The sequence below is a fragment of the Anomaloglossus baeobatrachus genome, chromosome 10, assembly GCF_048569485.1.
Source record: "Anomaloglossus baeobatrachus isolate aAnoBae1 chromosome 10, aAnoBae1.hap1, whole genome shotgun sequence".
NCBI lineage: Eukaryota > Metazoa > Chordata > Amphibia > Anura > Aromobatidae > Anomaloglossus > Anomaloglossus baeobatrachus.
The window spans coordinates 62,575,244-62,596,419 of NC_134362.1; the positions used below are offsets into that span (position 1 = coordinate 62,575,244).

General features: G+C 46.4%; 1 protein-coding gene across 5 annotated transcripts in view; it reads left to right on the plus strand.

Moving 5' to 3' along the window:
• TSPAN4 (tetraspanin 4) overlaps positions 1–21,176 on the plus strand; it is a 732,067-nt gene that overhangs the window by 614,744 nt on the left and 96,147 nt on the right. For all 5 annotated transcript variants that reach the window (XM_075326919.1, XM_075326922.1, XM_075326921.1 and 2 more), the window contains one exon: positions 1,285–1,476. In XM_075326919.1, coding sequence (XP_075183034.1) covers positions 1,285–1,476 — 192 coding nt within the window. The remainder of the gene's footprint in view (positions 1–1,284; positions 1,477–21,176) is intronic.

Below are 21,176 nucleotides of genomic sequence, written 5' to 3' on the forward strand. Positions count from 1 at the left end.
GATTATAGACAGTAATTATAGAGCAGGGCAACTTATTACCAGATAACATGTGCTAATTTATAAAACCCAGGAAATTATCTAGTCTACGGCTGGATCTATTTGGAGGATAATAATCTCAGAGAATACACCGAGATAGACAATGAAGGTGGGGGATGGGATCTTTAGAGACTAACAAGCTGATCTATAGTTTTTTATTGTTGGAGGATTATTTAAAAACACTGGAGAGACATAGCCAAATAATTGGCTATGGTGCAACAAAGAGGGAGCTCAGTTCCAACAGAGAGCATTAGCTCTAGCACTAGCATGACAGCCAGGGAGTAATTACAGCACACTTACTATATAGTGAGCGGTGACTATAACAGCTGTCTGCTTCTAACTGATGACTGGAAATGAGCAGCTGCAGGGAGGATACAATTTTTTTTTTCTCCCTGCAGCTGTTTCTCCAGTTAGGCAACTAAAACAGGATTTTAACACAATCACTATATCTGCAGGTAAATAATAATAATAATCTTTATTTCTATAGCGCCAACATATTCTGCAGCGCTTTACAATTCAGGAGGATCATATACAAACAAGTAACAGTTATAGAAATACAATATTTAGAGGAAAAAAACAAAAAAAAACAACACAACCCTGCTTGTGAGAGCTTACAATCTACAATGAGATGGGGGGGGGGGGACAAGGTACAAGTGCTTATTTACAATGACAATCCAGCCGGAAATGGGGGCTAGATAGTGGTAAATAGCATTTCTGGACATTTTCAGTTTCCTTTAACATAATACATAACATCCATTGTGCCTATGATATAACCAGTAGTAAAGTGGAAAACCACCAATAAAATTGTGATATTATGAACTTTCTTTGCTTTCCCTTCATCCCTGTGTTTATTTTGTTTTTTTTTTAACTGAAATATTTTCTCGAGCCTGTCATCATCCCCCTTGTTTGGTGTCAGAAATCCCACCGCAGTAATAGCCCGAACAGCACAATATCGATCACCTTGGCTTTTAGTAGACAGTCGTAAACACCTTGGAAATTTGATGTCTTTGTTGCTTCTCTCTGACTTTTAGAAATATCTCGGGAGTAACATGTTTGCTTTGCAGGTCCAGAGATTACGCTTCATTAGTCTTTTTCCCCCCGAAACCATCCACAAAAAACCTGTATTATTAGAATGTCTCGGCCTCTATAAATGATTAAACAGAGGCTGCTTGTGCAATGACTGTGAGTCTGTTTCTGGCTGTTCTTTCACACTGTTCCTCATCGTGCTCCTCTCTTGTGTCTTGGCAGCTGGGAGGATGTGGGATCCTTGGAGTCGGTATCTGGTTGGCCGTGACACAGGGGAACTTCGCCACACTCTCCTCCTCTTTCCCTTCACTGTCTGCTGCCAACTTGTTGATCGCTACAGGAACTATCGTGATGATCGTGGGCTTCCTGGGCTGCATCGGTGCCATAAAAGAGAACAAATACCTACTGCTGAGTGTAAGTACGGAGTCGTTTAATACTGGACATCCTCGTAATAGAAAATAATGACCGGTGGGAAATACTGATGATGAGTTATATCACGAGCATCAAAGCTATGGCATATGAATGTCAGAAATTACTGAGCTGATATCATACACAGACATAAGGAAAATGTCCATAAGACATGGATTATACAGAAAATCTACAAATATATTAAAGAGAACCTGTGACTAGATTTGCCCCCTATAAGCTGCAGCCACCAGCAGTGAGCTATTATATACAGCATTCCAGAATACTGTATATAAGTGCCTAGACTGCGCTGTATAGCATAACAAACACTTTCATGATACTCACCTAGGAGGCCGCTCCAGTCCGATGGGTGTCGCTGCTCTCCGGTCCGGCGCCTCCTCTCTGCTGCGATCTCTGTCCTTTTACCAAGCCTAGTGTGAAAAAAAGGCGTCTACGTCATCCACACAGGCCAACACTTTGGTCTTGCAGTCTTACACAACCACTCCAGGTGATCAGGCTATTTGTCCTGTTTTGTTTCTCCACTGTCTTCACAGATAACACCCTAGTTCTGCTTGTCCCCTCCTAATCTCTGTTTATGAACCTGAAATGTTACTCCAGGCAGGGACTGATGTATATTTGGTGCATAAATTATGACAAATCTGTCGTTTGGGCTTCCTCCCCAAGCTCCCACAACTTTTCTAAGGCTGAGGCCACACATGGATTTGTACGAGTGCTCGCAGGACACTTGGCCGTCGCTCACAGCACAGCAGGAGCAGAGTGTCATGCGACTGTGGTCCGATCATGCGATCAGACCACAGCTTCAGAGGGGAGGGCCGGCGCTGCGGAGGGGAGGGAAGGATTTATGTCCCTAACTCCTCCGTTGCCAGCAGAAGTGAGAATTGCACTGCTCTTGTGTTACACCGGTGTAACACAAGAGCAATGCAATGTTTTTCTTGCCCCATAGACTTAAATGGGTGCAAGTGAAACAGAATTGCATTCCACTCACAGCATGCTGCGACTGTTTTCTCGGGCCAATTAGGGCTGAGAAAATGATCGCTCACGGGAGTTGCCCCATAGAGTAATATTGGTCCCAGTGGAATACAATTTTTTTTTATCGCATTCCACTTGCTCCGTATTACTCGCCTTGTGTGCTGACCCTAAAAGTTGGTGGAACTGTTTGAGAATGGCAGAGACTTCTGGCAAAAACGACCGAAATCAGGGCCTAAGTATTAAAATACAACTCGGTACTGTTTGGAAGTTAATACAGGAGACAAAAGTCTAATGTTTATGATGTCGGGGCAGAGAAGGTTACAACCTGCTGAATTTCAGTGGCTGATCCCTCGCCTCTCTCTGGAGATAAGCTGCTGACAGAGGAGACTGGCAGATGCTTTCTCATAGAGAACACAGGGCTAAGCTGAGCGTACCTGTATATGGCGGACTCGGAGAGATAGCTATGTGGGATCTATAGGATACTCTACAATATTGTTAATGTGGATCGATAACTGTGGCCATTTTGGTTGTCACCTAAAATGAAGGTGAAACGGTTAAATTGTCAGAGTAAGGTCAATCCATAGACACTCCATAAAAAATGAGATCGTTATGGGCCTGTCCTTGCAGTTCATGTATAATGTATGGTGTGCAGTTTACAGTGACATTAGTCTCTAATGATCTTATTTTTCACGAGCTGGAAGGGATGAACAGACACGTTGGGAATCATGTATAACAGGATAGAAGAGGAGGTAATGTTTGATATTTTTTAATATCCCGTCATTTTAATAATTTAAAATAATGGCCCCAACGCAAATTTATAATGATTCAATGATAACAATGCCTTCAATGGATGGAATTGTTTTGTTATACCATCCAAGTGTACCTAACTTCATGGATTAGTGAGGGATATAATCCAAGGGGGCGGGATGTAATACGTTTGTAAAGGGTCGTCACTCAACCATGCTACTAAAGCCGTATCCTTATCAATTTCTTGTACATTACTATAAAATTCCCTTAATCTGAAATAGATAAAGATCTGATGCAGAATAGGCAAATATTTCTGGATTATCAGTTGACCATAATAAAATATGAGAAAATCACTAAGAAAGATTGACAAGCTAATAATCAGTGGGATGTGATGGGCACTGATGATGTTCTTAATATGACGCATTCTGCTCTCCCATAATTTTGGCTTTTTTTGCCTCCTCTAAAAGTGAACAAACCTATAAAGACAACCTTCGCCTTTGTGTATATTTTCTATTTTCCTCATGATTTCCTTTTTTTCTCTTAACAACATAACCAGCACAGATTGCACCAATACACTTATCTTCCAAAAACACACTATAGGGTACATGATGGTCCGCATTGTAGGTACGAAGTATCTTTCAGGAATCATTGGGAACCTGACAGTAGTTGACAGCGGTGTGACCTGAAAATTAGGCTGCCCACTGTTGCCCTTCTGAACAACCATACAGAAGACTTACTCCTCCCATAATAATAGACTAATGTTGGACAACCCTGACAATATTGATGTCCAATGTGTAGGGAGGAACCACACAGTTGATTGTCAAGGAAGTATTGTCGAGGATTGATGATCCTTTCATTGTTCATGAGATAACCCGCCCCAGAGGAGTCTCCCTCCGCGAGTGCACTGGATCGCTCGGCTGAATGAACTCTTCTGTGTATGGAGAGATGGTCAAGATGGCAGTCAACCAAAAAAATCGACCAAACAGTCATTCATCCAGCAGCCATCTAATGTGTACGGCGGCTTCATAGTGCCTGCCACGTGAGTTTATCTTCACCGATATAAGTGATTTAGAAACATGCCCTTGAACGTGACTGTTCTGTGACCCACGGAACCTAACCATTCCCCCATGGCACAATATTTCTTAATATAACTTTCAATTTGTAGCTTTTTCAGGTTAATAAAGTTATTTATTTTTTTGCAGTATTGATTCACTTATAAAAGAGACAATTGTCTTCCGTTACCCACAGTTTTGCCCCTGCAGTATGTCAGTACGGAGAGCAGAAAGGTTAACCGTGATCTTACAGAGGATGCCAGCTGTGCGACATTCAATCCTCTCCGCTCCAACACCGAGCAACTGCAGCATGAAATATTACAGAAGAGAAGTCGGGAGCTGAGGGAAGAGCAGGAAATAAAAACACACTTTACAGCTTGCCCAGGAGGCTTCGAGCGGGAACTCAAATTGATTTTACTATCTCTGTACGCACCGCAGAGATGGCAGCAGCACAAGTGTGGTTATTTTGTGATGCATCCGAGGAAGAGGTGGGGATTACGGATGCACATTTCAATTATAACTTGTGACACATCCTTCAATAACAGCCGTGCATCTTCCACCTTACCCTCCGCGAAACATTTCATTTTCTAGTTAGAAGCCATCGGTGGTTAGGAAGTACATGAAGCAATGTTGTTTTCTCATCTAAAGTTCTGTTCTCGGTGGCTTACAACACAGGAGTCAGAAAAGGTCATCAACAAAATGGTCCATAGCAATGCTGCCGAATCTCCGAGCCTTTCTTGATGAGTTGTGCCACCTATGTAGCCCAGATTCAGCCAAACATACCGGCTGTGAAGGGATATGATGTCCCTGCTGATGCAACCTATTACCGAATCCTTAAAGGGAACCCACCACCAGGATTTTGCTATATGAAGTAAAGGCAGTGCCATACTAGCACTAGGATGCTGAATCCTGGCATACCTTTTGTTGAAAGAGCAAATCATTGATTGCTGAAATATCTTTAATCAAAGTTGCAGAAATGCCCTGCACTTTGATTGACATGCGCAATGGGGGCGGGCCTTTGTGGTGTATATTCCTCCTCCTGCGTCTTGTATTGCATGGCCCCTTTCGATATTTAAATATTGCTCCACTCCACCATTGCAGTTGTTGGTGGCGAGTTCGTATTGGCACAATAATTATGTCTTCATTAAAATGGCGCCTGAGTCCGCGCTTGCATGTACCGCGATCTCAGGCGCCATTTTATTGAAGAAACTGCAGTGAAGACTATGAGTGACAAGGGCACATGCGCAGATGAAAAAAAAAATCTATACACGCTCTGATGCCGCTCATAGTCTTCACTGCAGTGTTTTCAATAAAATGGCGACAGAGATCGCTTTACGCACATGTGCGGACTCCAGCACCATTTTAATGAAGGGAATTTCTGTGGCAATGCATACACACCACCAACAGCAGCAATGGCGGCACAGCGTGATGTTTACGTAAAGAAAAGGGGGCATGCAATTCAAGACGCAGGAGGAGGAATATACACCGAGGCCCCGTTCCACAAAAGCCCGCCCCCGACACACACGTCAAAGTGCAAGGCATGTCTGCAACTTTGATTAAAGATATTTCTGCAATCAAGCATCCGATCTTTCAATAAAAGGCATGATTAGATTCAGCATTCTAGTACCAGTAGGACACTGCCTTTACTTCATATCGTAAAATCCTGGTGGTTGGTCCTCTTTAACTCTGTAAGAATCAGCCTATTTTGATTTTTTTAATATCAAGCAATTATTTCACTGACCAACTCAAAAGCCAAGCTCCCAAAGGCAAAAATAGTGCTGCAAAATAGTGGGATTTTGCTTTTAAAAAATGTAATTGCTTTTTTAATATATGCATTTTTTCCAAAAACCCAAAACAACACACAGATCAACAGCGTCTTTAAACTCCCTATGGGCATGAGTTTTCTGAAATCTTATCTACCTTGCTTGAACTGTTAATCACATGTTTTTTACACAATAAAAGCAGTGAAAAAATTCAGCATTTGCCATATGTAGTTGTCGCGGGCGGAGGAGGGGACGCTGCGCTCTCCCACGGCTGCTGCGGCCTGCTGCTGCTCGGTGGCTCGAGCTATGGCCGGATCCCGGGGACTCGAGCGGCGCTCCTCGCCCGTGAGTTAAAGGGGTTTGGTTTTTGGGATAGTTTATTGTCCGTGACGCCACCCACGGTTGTGGTGATTGTATGGACACCACCGCTGCTCTATATGGGGATCCCGGGAATGGTGGCAGGGAGCAGCAAAGTTGTTAGTTCTCCTCTCCGTGGGTAGGGGGTTGTTGTCCCGGGCCCAGTGATGAGGTGGGGGATGCCGGATGGCAGGGCCGGTGCAGGGCTTGGTGGGGTGCAGGGACGCGGGGGCAGCGCTGTGCCTCACGGCACTGTGGTAGTCACTCAGCCTGAGACGGTGACACAGTTCTCGGTAAAACACACGGCTGGAAAGACGGTTCCCACGGACGGCTGCTGTTGCTTTTCCCCAGTAGTTGACGGTGACGGTCTCTGTCCCTGCACCTAATGAAGTGTTGGTAGCGATGGGTTCCCACCGGTAACCCGCTCCCCGGCTTGGATATGGGCCGGAGGAGCCTCTCTTTGCCCGCAGGCGCTGGCCCTGAGAAACTGGTGCCTTGGCGGTGGCGGTGTCTCTCTCGAACGGTTGGACTGTTGCCTTCAATCGGGACTTAGCTGTTGGGAGACCCAGGAGGTCCCCTTCACTGACGGATTTGGCAAATTCACGGCGACTCCTAGCCTTGCCGGGATCCGAAAGGCCCCTGCCAATGGTTCTGGCTTCTCTTCGTATACCGCTCCAGTACCGCCGGGCCACCACCCGTCCACGGTCCTTTCGGCAACCTCCAAGTAGCCTCTCCTGCAGACAGTCACCGCCGTCTGCTGACCTTGCTGTCTCAGTCCGGGGCACACACCCGGACCAACTTCAGGCTTTCTCAACTGTCACCTTCTCTTCCACCTTTACTCCTCTCTCTTGCTCCTTTACCACTTCACTCTTTACTCTCACTAAACTCTCCATTGTTTACTCCTTCACTTCCCTAGCTTGACTGCCTGGTTTTCCCGCCTCCAGGGCTGTGAACTCCTCGGTGGGCGGAGCCAACCGCCTGGCCCACCCCCCTGGTGTGGACATCAGCCCCTGGAGGAAGGCAACAAGGATTTTTGTGTAGCTTTGGTGTACCTATCCGGGGTGTAGGGTGTGGTGGTGTTATGACCTGTGACCCCTGGCTTGCCCAGGGCGTCACATAGCAACAAGGCCTAAGAGCTTTAACTCTTTTTAGTTGTCTTTTGATAAGTGTTTTATCTTAAGAAAAGAGGAGAAAAGGAGTTAGGGGTACTTCTCACATAGCGAGATCGCTGCTGAGTCACGTTTTTTGTGACGTACCAGTGACCTCATTAGCGATCTCGCTGTGTGTGACACTGAGCAGTGATCTGGCCCCTGCTGTGAAATCGCTGCTCCACTGCTCTGGTTCATTTTTTGGACGTTGCTCTCCCACTGTGAAGCACACATCGCTGTGTTTGACAGTGAGAGAGCAACGATTTGAATGTGCAAGGAGCAGGGAGCCGCCTTCTGACAGGTGCAGACACTGGTAACCAAGGTACACATCGGGTAACCAAGCAAAATGCTTTGCTTGGTTACCCGATATTTACCTTGGTTACTAGTGTACGCCGCTCTCAGGCTGCCAGTGCCGGCTCCCTGCACACGTAGCCAGAGTACACATCGAGTAAATAAGCAAAGTGGTTTGCTTATTAACCCGATGTGTACTCTGGCTACGAGTGCAGGGAGCCAGCGCTAAGCGGTGTGCGCTGGTAACCAAGGTAAATATCGGGTAACCAAGTGAAGTGCTTTGCTTGGTTACCCGATATTTACCTTATTTACCAAGCGCAGCATCGCTTCCACGCGTCGCTGGGGGCTGGTCACTGGCCGCTGGTGAGATCTGCCTGATTGACAGCTCACCAGCGACCATGTAGCGACGCACCAGCGATCTTGAGCAGGTCATATCGTGGTCGGAATCACTGGTACATCGTTTAGTGAGACTGTACCCTTAAACTGCTGAAAAAAAGATACATTTTTATATTAAAGGGAACCTGTCACCAGTTTTTTGCCCTATAAGCTGCGGCCACCATCAGTGGGCTCTTATATACAGCATTTTAACATGCTGTATATAAGAGCCCAGGCCGCTGTGTAGAACATAAAAAACACTTTATAATACTCACCTAAGGGGTGGTGCGGTGGATGTGTGTCAAATGGGCGTCTTCGTCCTTCAGTGCCGGTACCTCTTCTTTCGGCCATCTTTGTCCTCCATCTTCTGAAGCCGTGGTGCATGACGCGTCCGACGTCATACACACTCGCAGGCATTCAGGTCATGAGCAGGCGCACTTTGATCTGCCCTGAGCAGGGCAGATCAAAGTATTGTAGTGCGCCTGCGCAGGACTAGCGAGTGTGTATGACGTAGGACGCGTCATGCAAACAATCTTCAGAAGGAGGGCGAAGACTGCCGAAAGAGCAGGGGCCGGCATCGGAGGACGAAGACGACCATTTGAGCCACATCCACTGAAGCGCGACCGTTTAGGTGAGTATTATAAAGTGTTTTTTATGTTCTACACAGCGGCCTGGTCTCTTATATACAGCATGTTAGACTGATGAATATAAGAGTGTGGCCGCAGCTTATAGAGCAAAAAACTGGTGACCGGTTCCCTTTAAGTAACACATGACATAAAAAGGTCCTTTTTGGGCTGCTTCTGAACTATGTCATAACCTTTTTTATATTATATATTGCTTAATAAAAATATTTATCTTTTGAGCAGTTTTAACGCATTTTCTCCTATTTTTTTTAATGTTTTTTATGGAGTTGCTTTTCAGGAAAGACTTCCTTCCACTTGGGTGGGTTTTGTTCTAGTTATTGTACTAATCTTTTTCAGATGTGTGTTTTATATGATGACTTCTTGATTGATTGGATTGATCAAGAGACGGAGGCATCAAGTATTGAGTAAAGGCCATATAAACATTAGAATAATGTTGGCCAAACTTGCCGATATTGATGAGTTCATCCGGTAGTCTAGTGTGTATGGGGGCACCAGCCAACTGATGGTTTGAAGAGATGTCCATTTTCGGATGGCCAATCCTACTGTTCTCCCAAAGATATTCCGCCAACTGACTAGTCAGCCAGCAGCTTTCTCATTGAGAACAAAATTTGGCCAAGTGCTCCTGTGTATGAGGTAGTCAGCTGAGATGACTGTAGACAAATTGATCAGCCAAACTATTGTTCAGCCAGATGTCACCTGGGAGAACAACGAGCTGTTTAAAGCAACCCTTAAACTTGGTACTGAAAAGTAACTATACATTTGTCTTGAACTTACCCTACTTGCTTTTACTGGCATTCTGGCCCTTCTACATCCAAAATAACCACTACAATGGCATTGGGAGCACAGTGGTAGGTCTGAATCACGTGTTTTGCGCCGTTCCTGTGCTGTGGAGCTGTGGTTCAAAATTGTCACTGCTTCCTAACACTGCAGCGGTGCTCAGCAGAGGAAGGCACCAGGTAGGGGGACTAGTCATGACTAATGTGTAGGCAAATTTCAGTAACATGGAGGAGGGTCACTTGAAAGAGGTTGTCCACTACAGAAGGCTTTTTCTAAATACTTTCTGTTGTCAATTGTGCCTATGAGTGGCGCTATCACTGGGCTGTGATGTGCGGTGAAAGTCCGTCCACAGCCCAGTGACTCACGGACACTGGGTCTCGCCTCGATGATGTTGGGTCAAATTCCAATTCCGAAAGCTAACTTGACATCACCGGACATCAGAGGTTACTGGAGCCCGGGTCACGTGATGGGGATAAGTGGACCACATTAGCACCACTCGCAGGCACAATTGGCAAAAGAAGGTATTTAGAAAAAGCCTTCTGTTTCAGACACCGGACACTTCTGGACACTATGATTTGTAGTGGACCACCTTTTTAACTTGCACCACCAGCTTTCTTTCTCCCTTTATCAGGGGTTGGGTGGCTCTTCTGTTGTTGCTTTTACAGCTCTAGTGGACAAACCCTCTTATGTTTGGGGCTTTGGACAGCACAATACTTCTTAGGACCTTCTGTGGTTAGCATGATACTCTGCACAAGAAGCAGATAATGCGTATTAAAGCTTCCTATTCTAATGCTCCATTGAATAAAATACCCCAAGTTTTGTCTTGGTAAATAGTTTTGAACACCATAAAAATGATCTAATCTTGAACTGTGGCGATCGGCACTGTGGATAGCTCTGTTTAGTTACTGACATAACATTCATTGATCCGTTTCTTTTTAATTTCCCGTAGCTTATAAAGTGTCAACAGGTTTTACCAATTTCTGCACAGATTGTCTCTGTCCCCTATGGGATTCTCATTCTGATTTCCCTTCCTCCGACACACACAGTACCGCCAATAGGGAGCCAATTAACCTATCGGTATCAATACAGATCACGCATCTGTCCAAAGTGTGAAAACACAAAAAATGTCTGATATATAATTATGTAGATAGTTGAACATTGAAGGGCAGACCGTCCTTCTCTCTCACGCTCTCGTCACTGGACAATTTTATGTATTTTTTCTGTTTTGTTTGCCTTAAAGTAGGGAATTTCTGTTCTCAAAAAAGATTCATAAAAATATTGTTACTAAAGTGTGATAACTGCTTCTAGGCAAATTTACTGTAGAGCCAGTATGTGCCGTAAAGTCTGAGCAGCACCCCGTGGCACAGCCTTATTATCCACCAAAGTCTTCCTTTATTGTCCGTGAAGCTGAACGGCGTGAACACCGGGACACGTATTGTAAGGCGCAGAGGCGTTCTCAGTTACCCTGCTGGCTAAAAGAAGGAATCTCTTGGTCATTTAATGGCCTCTATCTTTTATCCTAGCGAGCAGTACATAAAGAGCTGTCCCTAGTGAACAGTGGGGTATTGTCTGTGCGTCTCCAGCCATCTAATCGCCACCAAGTCGTTATTGGCACTACGGAGGCAGCACATTGCTGATGTCTTTCCTCTCTTAATGAAACTCCTCGGTTCTTGTAAAAGTAATTTCTAGAGGGAAGAAGTGAGAGAACAAGGATAGGGAGGGAACATATTATGTCTTTATTGCTTTTTTTACCTAATATAATCATGTAGAATATCTCCTGCCTGCTTCCCAGGAGCAGAGTTGCCAAATCGCTCTCCAACCCTTGTGCCTGCAACGGGTCTGATTTTAAGTGTAATTTTAGTAAGGGAAAAAGATAGAAATATAAGTATAATATCCATAATGAGAAAATATAGAGATATAAAATGGGCAGCACGGTGCTCAAGGGTTGGCACTGTTGTTTTGCAACGCCGGGGTCCAGGGATCAAATCCACGCAAAGACGACATCTGCAAAGGGTTTATATGTTCTTCACACGTTTGCGTGGGTTTCTTCCCACACTCCAAAGACATAGTGAGGGGGAATAAGATTACATTCCCATATATATCTCCATAAATTAGAATATCCTAAAAAAGTTAATTTATTTTAGTAATTCAATACAAAAAGGGAAACAAATATATTATATATCACATAGAGACATTACACACAGAGGGATCTATGTCAAGTGTTTATTTCTGTAAATGTTGATGATTATGGCTTACAGCCAATGAAAACCCAAAAGTCATTATCTCAGAAAATTAGAATATTATATATTATAAGACCAACTGAAATGATTTTAAACTCAGAAATATTGTCGCCTACTGAAAAGTCTGTACAGTAAATGCCTCAATACTTGGTCAGGGCTCCTTTTGCATGAATTACTGCATCAATGCGGCGTGGCATGGAGGTGATCAGCCTGTGTCACTGCTGAGGTGTTATGGAAGCCCAGGTTGCTTTGATAGCAGCCTTCAGCGCGTCTCCATTGTTGGGTCTGGTGTCTGTCATCCTCCTCTTGACAATACCCCATAGATTCTCCATGGGGTTTAGGTCAGGTGAGTTTGCTGGCCAATCAAGCACAGTGATACTGTGGTTAGTAAACCAGGTATTGGTACTTTTGGCAGTGTGGACAGGTGCCAAGTCCTGCTGGAAAATGAAATTTCCATCTCCAAAAATCTTGTCTGCAGAGGGAAGCATGAAGTGAGCTAAAATTTCCTTGTAGACGGCTGTATTTTTCTTTGGTCTTGATAAAACACAGTGGACCTACACCAGCAAATAAGATGGCTCCCCAAACCATCACTGATTGTGGAAACTTCACACTAGACCTCAGCAGCTTGGATTGTGGCCTCTACATTCTTCCTCCAGACTCTGGGACCGCGATTTCCAAATGAAATGCAAAATTTACTTTAATCTGAAAACAGCACCTTGGACCACTGAGAACAGTCCAGTTCTTTTTTTCCTTGGTCCAGGTAAGATGCTTCAGGTGTTGTCTATTGGTCATGAGTGGCTTGACACAAGGAATGTTAGAGTTGCAGCCCATGTCCTGGATACGTCTGTGTGTGGTGGCTCTTGAAGCACTGACTCCAGCAGCAGTCCACTCCTTGTGAATCTCCCCCTTTTATTAATAATCCTCTCAAGGCTGCGGTTATCCTTGGTTGCTTGTGCACCTTTTTCTACCACACTTTTTCCTTCCATTCAACTTTACATTAATATGCCTGGATACAGCACTCTGTGAATAGCCAACATCTTTAGCAATGACCCTTTGTGGCTTACCCTCCTTATAGAGTGTGTCAATGACTGCCTTCTGGACATCTGTCAAGTCAGCAGTCTTCGCCATGATTGTGTAGTCTACTGAACCAGGCTAAGGGACCATTTTCAACTCTTAAAAGGCCTTTGCAGATGTTTTGTGGTAATTATTCTAATTTTCTGAGATAATGACTTTTGGGTTTTCATTGGCTGTAAACCATAATCATCAACATTAACAGAAATAAACACTTGAAATAGATCCCTCTATATAATACAGTGCCTTGCAAAAGTATTCGGCTCCCTTGAATTTTTCAACCTTTTCCCACATTTCAGGCTTCAAACATAAAGATAAAAATGTTTAATTTTATGGTGAAGAATCAACAACAAGTGGGACACAATTGTGAGGATGAACGAAATTTATTGCTTATTTTAAATTTTTGTAAAAAATAACTGAAAATTGGGGCGAGCAATATTATTGGTCCCCTTTACTTTCAGTGCAGCAAACTCACTCCAGAAGTTCATTGAGGATCTCTGAATGATCCAATGTTGTCCTAAATGACTGATGATGATAAATATAAGCCACCTGTGTGTACTCTAGTCTCCGTATAAATGCACCTGCTCTGTGATAGTCTGTGTTCTGTTTAAAGCACAGAGAGCATCATGAAGACCAAGGAACACAACAGGCAGGTCCGTGATACTGTTGTGGAGAAGTTTAAAGCTGGATTTGGTTTCAAAAAGATTTCCAAATTTTTAAACATCCCAAAAAGCACTGTGCAAGCGATCATATTGAAATGGAAGGAGTATCATACCACTGCAAATCTACCAAGACCCGGCCGTCCATCCAAACTTTCATCTCAAACAAGGAGAAGACTGATCAGAGATGCAGCCAAGAGGCCCATGATCACTCTGGATGAACTGCAGAGATCTAGAGCTGAGGTGGGAGAGTCTGTCCATAGGACAGCAATCAGTTGTATACTGCACAAATCTGGCCTTTATAGAAGAGTGGCAAGAAAAAAAGCCATTTTTCAAAGATATCCATAAAAGATATCCATAAAAATTGTCGTTTAAAGTTTGCCACCTGGGAGACACCAAACATGTGGAAGAAGGTGCTCTGGTCAGATGAAACCAAAATCAAACTTTTTGGGCACAATGCCAAACGATATGTTTGGCGTAAAAGCAACACAGCTCATCACCCTGAACACATCATCCCCACTGTCAAACATGGTGGTGGCAGCTTCATGGTTTGGGCCTGCTTTTCTTCAGAAGGGAAAGGGAAGATGGTTAAAATTGATGGGAAGATGGATGGAGCCAAATACAGGACCATTCTTGAAGAAAATCTGTTGGAGTCTGCAAAAGACCTGAGACTGGGATGGAGATTTGTCTTCCAACAAGACAATGATCCAAAACGTAAAGCAAAATCTACAATGGAATGGTTCACAAATAAACGTATCCAGGTGTTAGAATGGCCAAGTCACAGTCCAGACCTGAATCCAATCGAGAATCTGTGGAAAGAGCTGAAAACTGCTGTTCACAAACGCCTCCATCCAACCTCACTCAGCTCCAGCTGTTTACAAAGGAAGAATGGGCAAGAATTTCAGTCTCTCGATGTGCAAAACTGATAGAGATATACCCCAAGCGACTGCAGCTATAATCGCAGCAAAAGGTGGCGCTACAAAGTATTAACTTAAAGGGGACGAATAATATTGCACACCACAATATTCAGTTGTTTATTTTTTACAAAAAATTAAAATAAGCAATAAATTTCGTTCATTTTCACAATTGTGTCCCACTTGTTGTTGATTCTTCACCATAAAATTTAAATTTTTTATCTTTATGTTTAAAGCCTGAAATGTGGGAAAAGGTTGAAAAATTGAAGGGGGACGAATACTTTCGCAATATACTGTATATGTGTATGTGCTTCCCTTTTTGTATTGTATATTGTAATGTAATAAATTAACTTTTTGAGAATATTCTAATTTATTGAGATGTGTATACACACACACACACACACACACACACATATACTGTGTGTATGTGTATGTGTGTGTATATATATATATATATATATATATATATATATATAATATAAAATATATGGAGGGATGAGCGGCAGAGGTCTAGGTTAAATATTGCCAGAGGGGTCACGGTCCTGATGATTAGGTCTAAGCAGTATAAACATAAAACCACAGGTGGACAAAGACAGAAAATGGACCTGTATCGCCCCGCGCTCGGCTGCAGCCGAGCCGCTTGGATCCGGGCTTGATGGTGGGTGGCTCGAGCGCCTCCGGACCTGGGGTCACTTCGCTCTGAAAGAGGTGCTGGTGCTTTTGGAGGGGGGTAGGTAGGTGCACGGCTGGAACCGTGTTTGAGTTCGTGACGCCACCCACGTGTTGTGGTGAAGTTGGACACCACCGCTGCGATTACTGGGCGCCCAGGGGAGATGGTAGTGCAGCAAGATATTAACCCCTCCGTGGGTAGGGATGATGGCCCCGGGACCTGTTGGAGGATAGCTGGGCGGTGCAGGGCGGTGCGCGGCCGGATGGCACTGTTGTACTCACGGTTATTGACACACACAAGTCTCTGGTAAACCAAGTTGATGGTGGTCAGTGCTCGCAGCCGGCTGTGTCTGGTCCCCCACCCGATTCGGTGGTCTTGGCCTTTCTCCTGCACCGTGTTATGTACTTGGGCTGCCTGCGCTTCAGCGTCAGAAGTCCGCTCCCCAGCTTGGTAGATGTCGGGAGAGCCCTTTTGCCCGCAGACGCTGGCCCGTGGGATCTCTCTGCCTGTGCGGTGGCTTTCTATCCCCCTCGGTGGGCTATTGTCTTCAGTCGGGACTTGGGTGGGAAAGGACCTATGGTCCAGACCGCAATCAGTTAATTAACTCAGTCCAGTGGATTCTGGACCTCGTTTCAGGGTCTGAGTACCCCCCTTTATGCTCCAGTTTCCGAGTCGGTTCCCCGGGTCAGTACCGGCGGGCCACTACCCTGTCCCGGTTCCACCTAGCCGTCTTCCCGGCTCCTGCAGACTAAGGCCACCGTTTGCCTCCTAGCCAAGGTACCAGGGCTCCAACCCCGGCACCTGTCAGACTCCTTCACTCCACTCCTCTCAACTCTCTAGAACTCATCTCTTTTGCTTTCCCGCCTCAGGCTCTCTGAACTCCTCGGTGGGCGTGGCCAACCGCTTGGCTCTGCCCCCTGGTGTGAACATCAAGTCCTGAGAGGGGAGACTAGGGTTTAAAGTTTTAAGCAAGAGGCAGAGCTGCACAGCTATGGTCATAAAGAAAATATATCCAGAAGTGAGGGTGCAAGGCCTACCAGGCTTTACAAAAGAAAAGAAGTAGGCAAGAAGCACTCAACTCACTAGATAAATACACAAAATATAACAAGAAATGTATTGAAAGATAATTCAGTGCAAACACCATAAAAACATTTAAAAGGAGGACACTCGTCCCATGGACCCAAATAAAGTGCTAATGCAATATGAATAACAATGCACGTACATCAATACAAAAAACAGGACATAGAAACCAATTCTGACAATATAAGTCAGTATGAAATCCAGAGTTAACAGTCTAGGTAGAGCCAACAATTGTAATGGCCCCAATATTAAAGTGCTAATGCAGCAATGAAAAAATAGCAGCGCAAGGACAAAACATAAGTACCGACTGTAACAATCTAAGCCTGTATAGAACCCAAAGAAATTGGTCTAGGTAACCCAGATTCAAAGCAGAGTACCAGCAAGGGAATAATCACCCAAAGGGGTGCAGGGAAATATCACCCAAGTCAGGGAATCATGTAAGAGTGTCGAGAAATAGACACCGACCCGACGCGTGTCGCTCAAAGGAGCTTCATCAGGGGAGGGTAGTGAGGTAAAGAAGCAGCATACTTATAAATACAAAAAGAAATTATCAAAAATCAAATACCGGTGTGGCAGTAATTCTGACCGTGTGTTTTAGCGTCCGGAAGTGAAAGACAACAGGAAGTAGGCAGTTGTGCACCCATAAAGGGCTTCCCCAAATTGCAAGGACCGTGAGCGCAACTGCGCATTCGCGAGTATCGGCGAACACAAGCGCAACTGCAAAAAGTTTCCCCCAGCAGTTCAGGGACAGCGGACGTACATGCGCATGCACGGAGGCCTCCATGCAAAGAGCGGAGTGTCATACTGTGCAGGCGCTCAAGGTTTAAGCGCAACCGTTTATACAAGGTGTCCTGACATGGATATACAGGGCTGAGGATACACACGTATAGCGGAGCACAAGTATTACTATAGCCACATGATAGTACTTATTAAGATGGCTATGAAGGGGCCATATCCCATTAGTATCCGGGTATACGTATAAGGTGCCATAAACATATATCAGTAATGGAACATTGATGTTATAGAGGACAAGCATTATAGAATAACACTTAAACAATGAAACACGCTGTCTTAAGGCAACAAAATCAATGGAAAATAAAAACATTAATTGGCAAAGGGGAGGAGACAGCTCATCAGAACATCACTGATCTAGGTGCAGAGGACAAAAAGGTTTAAATAGAAGATACAGATGTGAGAATGACCATTAGGAGTCACTACCCTCCCCTGGGTGAATACACAGACAGGAGGGCACCCAAAGTAGAGTACACATGGTAAAGGAGACCGGCCAATAATTCAGATATCACTGCAATGGAAGTATGGATATTAAAATAAGACACTATAAAAATGCATCTAATGGATTACAATAAGCAGATAATATTGCACAAAGTACAACCCTAAAGATCGTACAAAATGTATATAGATATAATATCCTTTGACTAAATAGTCAAGAGGACCAAAACAGGTCCCTAAATTGTAGAAAAAAAGTCCCATTAGAAATCCAAGAAAAGGTCGATAAGGGAATCCAGATGAGATAGGGTCCACCAGTAAATAATGCATCCGTATATTCAAATGAAGCCAAAAGGGAAGTCGGCGGGGATTCTCCTATTCTTCTTCACACGTGAGAGGCCAAGGAACTCAGGAAAAGTGAGGATCAGGTCCATTACTGATATATGTTTATGGCACCTTATACGTATACCCAGATACTAATGGGATATGGCCCCTTCATAGCCATCTTAATAAGTACCATCATGTGGCTATAGTAATACTTGTGCTCCGCTATACGTGTATATCCTCAGCCCTGTATATCCATGTCAGGACACCTTATATAAACGGTTGCGCTTAAACCTTGGGCGCCTGCACAGTATGACACTCCGCTCTTTGCATGGAGGCCTCCGCGCATGCGCATGTACGTCCGCTGTCCCTGAACTGCTGGGGGAAACTTTTTGCAGTTGCGCTTGTGTTCGCCGATACTCGCGCATGCGCAGTTGCGCTCACGGTCCTTGCAATTTGGGGAAGCCCTTTATGGGTGCACAACTGCCTACTTCCTGTTGTCTTTCACTTCCGGACGCTGAAACACACGGTCAGAATTACTGCCACACCGGTATTTGATTTTTGATAATTTCTTTTTGTATTTATATGTGTGCTGCTTCTTTACCTCACTACCCTCCCCTGATGAAGGCAAATGTTTAGGCCACGCCCCCTAACCACACCCATTTCACAGTCACGCCCATATCCACTCCCCATCCACACCCATTCAGCATGGACACGCAGGCAGCCGGCGGGCCTCCAGCATGGACACGCAGGAAGCCGGCGGGCCTCCAGCATGGACACGCAGGCAGCCGGCGGGCCTCCAGCATGGACACGCAGGCAGCCGGCGGGCCTCCAGCATGGACACGCAGGCAGCCGGCGGGCCTCCAGCACGGAGACGCAGGCAGCCACAGTGAGGCGGCCGGTCGCCCGCACAGTGAGGCGGCCGGTCGCCTTCACAGACAGGCGGCCGGCCGCCCGCCTTCACAGACAGGCGGCCGGCCGCCCGCCTTCACAGACAGGCGACCGGCCGCCCGCACAGACAGGCGGCGGGGGCGCTCGCACAGACAGGCGGCGGGGGGCGCCCGCACAGACAGGCGGCGGGGGGCGCCCGCACAGACAGGCGGCCGGCCGCCCGCACAATGAGGCGGCGGTCCGCCCTCACAGACAGGCGGCCGGCCGCCCGCACAGACAGGCGGCCGGCCGCACGCACAGAGAAGCGGCCGGCCGCACACACAGACAGACGGCCGGCCGCACGCACAGACAGGCGGCCGGCCGCACGCACAGACAGGCGGCCGTATGCCCGAACAGAGAGGCGGCCGGCCGCACGCACAGAGAAGCGGCCGGCCGCCCACACAATGAGGCGGCCGGCCGCCCGCACAGACAGGCGGCCGGCCGCCCGCACAGACAGGCGGCCGGACGCACGCACAGAGAAGCGGCCGGCCGCACGCACAGAGAAGCGGCCGGCCGCACGCACAGAGAGGCGGCCGTCCGCCCGCAGAGACAGGCGGCCGGCTGCACGCACAGAGAGGCGGCCGTCCGCCCGCAGAGACAGGCGGCCGGCCGACCGCACAGAGAGGCTCCGGCCGGGGGTGGGGGGGGGAGGGAGGGAATTCAGCGCTGGGGAGATTCAGTTTACATACCAGCAGCAGCACAGCGCTCCTCTCTGTTATGCCACGTCTACTAGGATGGTAGGAGGGAAAAGCAGTGAGGCGGGGAGAGAGTGGGTGGGCGGAGCCCGGGAGACGGCCGTCCCGCCCGTGGCAACGGGACAAACAATGTAAAGCGTGAAAGTCCCGCTGTATCCGGAACAGTTGGGAGGTATGGTTATTCTTGCACCCCACCCCTTCACAGCTGATTGCACTTGTATGTGTATATACTGGGGCAACTAAGTCTGCACCAGACTTTTCGTCTGCACCAATACAAGTATGCCCCATATAAGTATGATGCATTGAATTAGGCCAGAATTGGGCCGGAAGTGACCGGAAGGTAACTGCATACATAGTCAATGTAAACAATGTTTATCTTTCTATTCACTTTCACCCCTATAATACTTCACTTTTTACTGCCCCCTCTGATCCCTAAAGCCAGTAATGAACTATTCATCTCTCCCTCCATCCTCCCCACCCATCTCACCTTCCCCTCAGATATTTTCCTCCACATTTCACCCAGTGTCTCCAGACACACATGTCCATCTCATGGCCTCTCCTGCTCCCGCTTACTAACACTTTCACTGCTTCTCCTCACTGCTGGGGATATTGCTCCAAATCCTGGTCCTCCTCACCACATCCCTATTGTCACTTCAAACCCTCTTCAACAACCTAACACAAATTTCCGCAACCTCGCAAACCTCATACCCATTCACCCAGCCCCCGCTCCCCCAGTCCCACTAACAGGAGCTCTATGGAACGCTCGCTCTGTCTGCAACAAACTATCCTACATTCATGATCTTTTCATCACTAATAAACTCTCCTTCCTCGCCATCACAGAAACCTGGCTCACCCCCTCTGACACTGCCTCTCCTGCTGCACTTTCTTATGGCGGTCTCCAACTCTCTCACACACCCCGCCCCAGTAACAAGCATGGTGGAGGAGTTGGTTTGCTCCTGTCCGACCAATGCTCCTTTACACCAATTCCACTACCACCCTCTGTTACGCTCCCATCTTTTGAGGTGCACTCCGTACGCATCTACGCCCTCTCCAACCTTCAGCTGGCTGTCATTTACCGCCCTCCAGGGCCAGTCACTGCCTTTTTTGACTATTTCACCACCTGGCTACTACACTTCCTTTCCACCGACATCCCCACCATCATCATGGGTGATTTCAACATCCCCATTGACACTTCCCACTCATCTGTCTCCAAACTTCTAACACTCGCTTCCTCCTTCGGCCTCACCCAATGGTCTTCTGCAGCTACTCACAAAGATGGCCACATGCTGGACCTCATCTTCACTCGCCTCTGTTCCCTATCTATCCTCTCTAACTCGCCTCTCCCCCTGTCTGACCACAACCTACTCACATTCTCTTCCCTCTCTTCTCCAAGTATGCAACCCCCCCTCCACAAATTTTCACACCCTCGCAGAAATATCAAACACATTGATTTACACGCCCTTTCTCAGTCCCTTCTCCCCCTCACAGACATTGCATTTCTACATGATACAGATGCCGCTGCAACTTTATACAACACTACAATCTCTGCAGCTCTCGAATCAGCTGCCCCCCTCACACACACCAAAACCCGCACAATCAACAGGCAACCCTGGCACACAAGGCAGACTAAAGAACTAAGACGGGCTTCCAGAATTGCTGAGCGCAGATGGAAGTGGTCTCATTCCACTGAGCACTTCATTGCATATAAAGAGTCCCTCACCACTTTTAAGTCCACACTCACTGCTGCAAAACAAA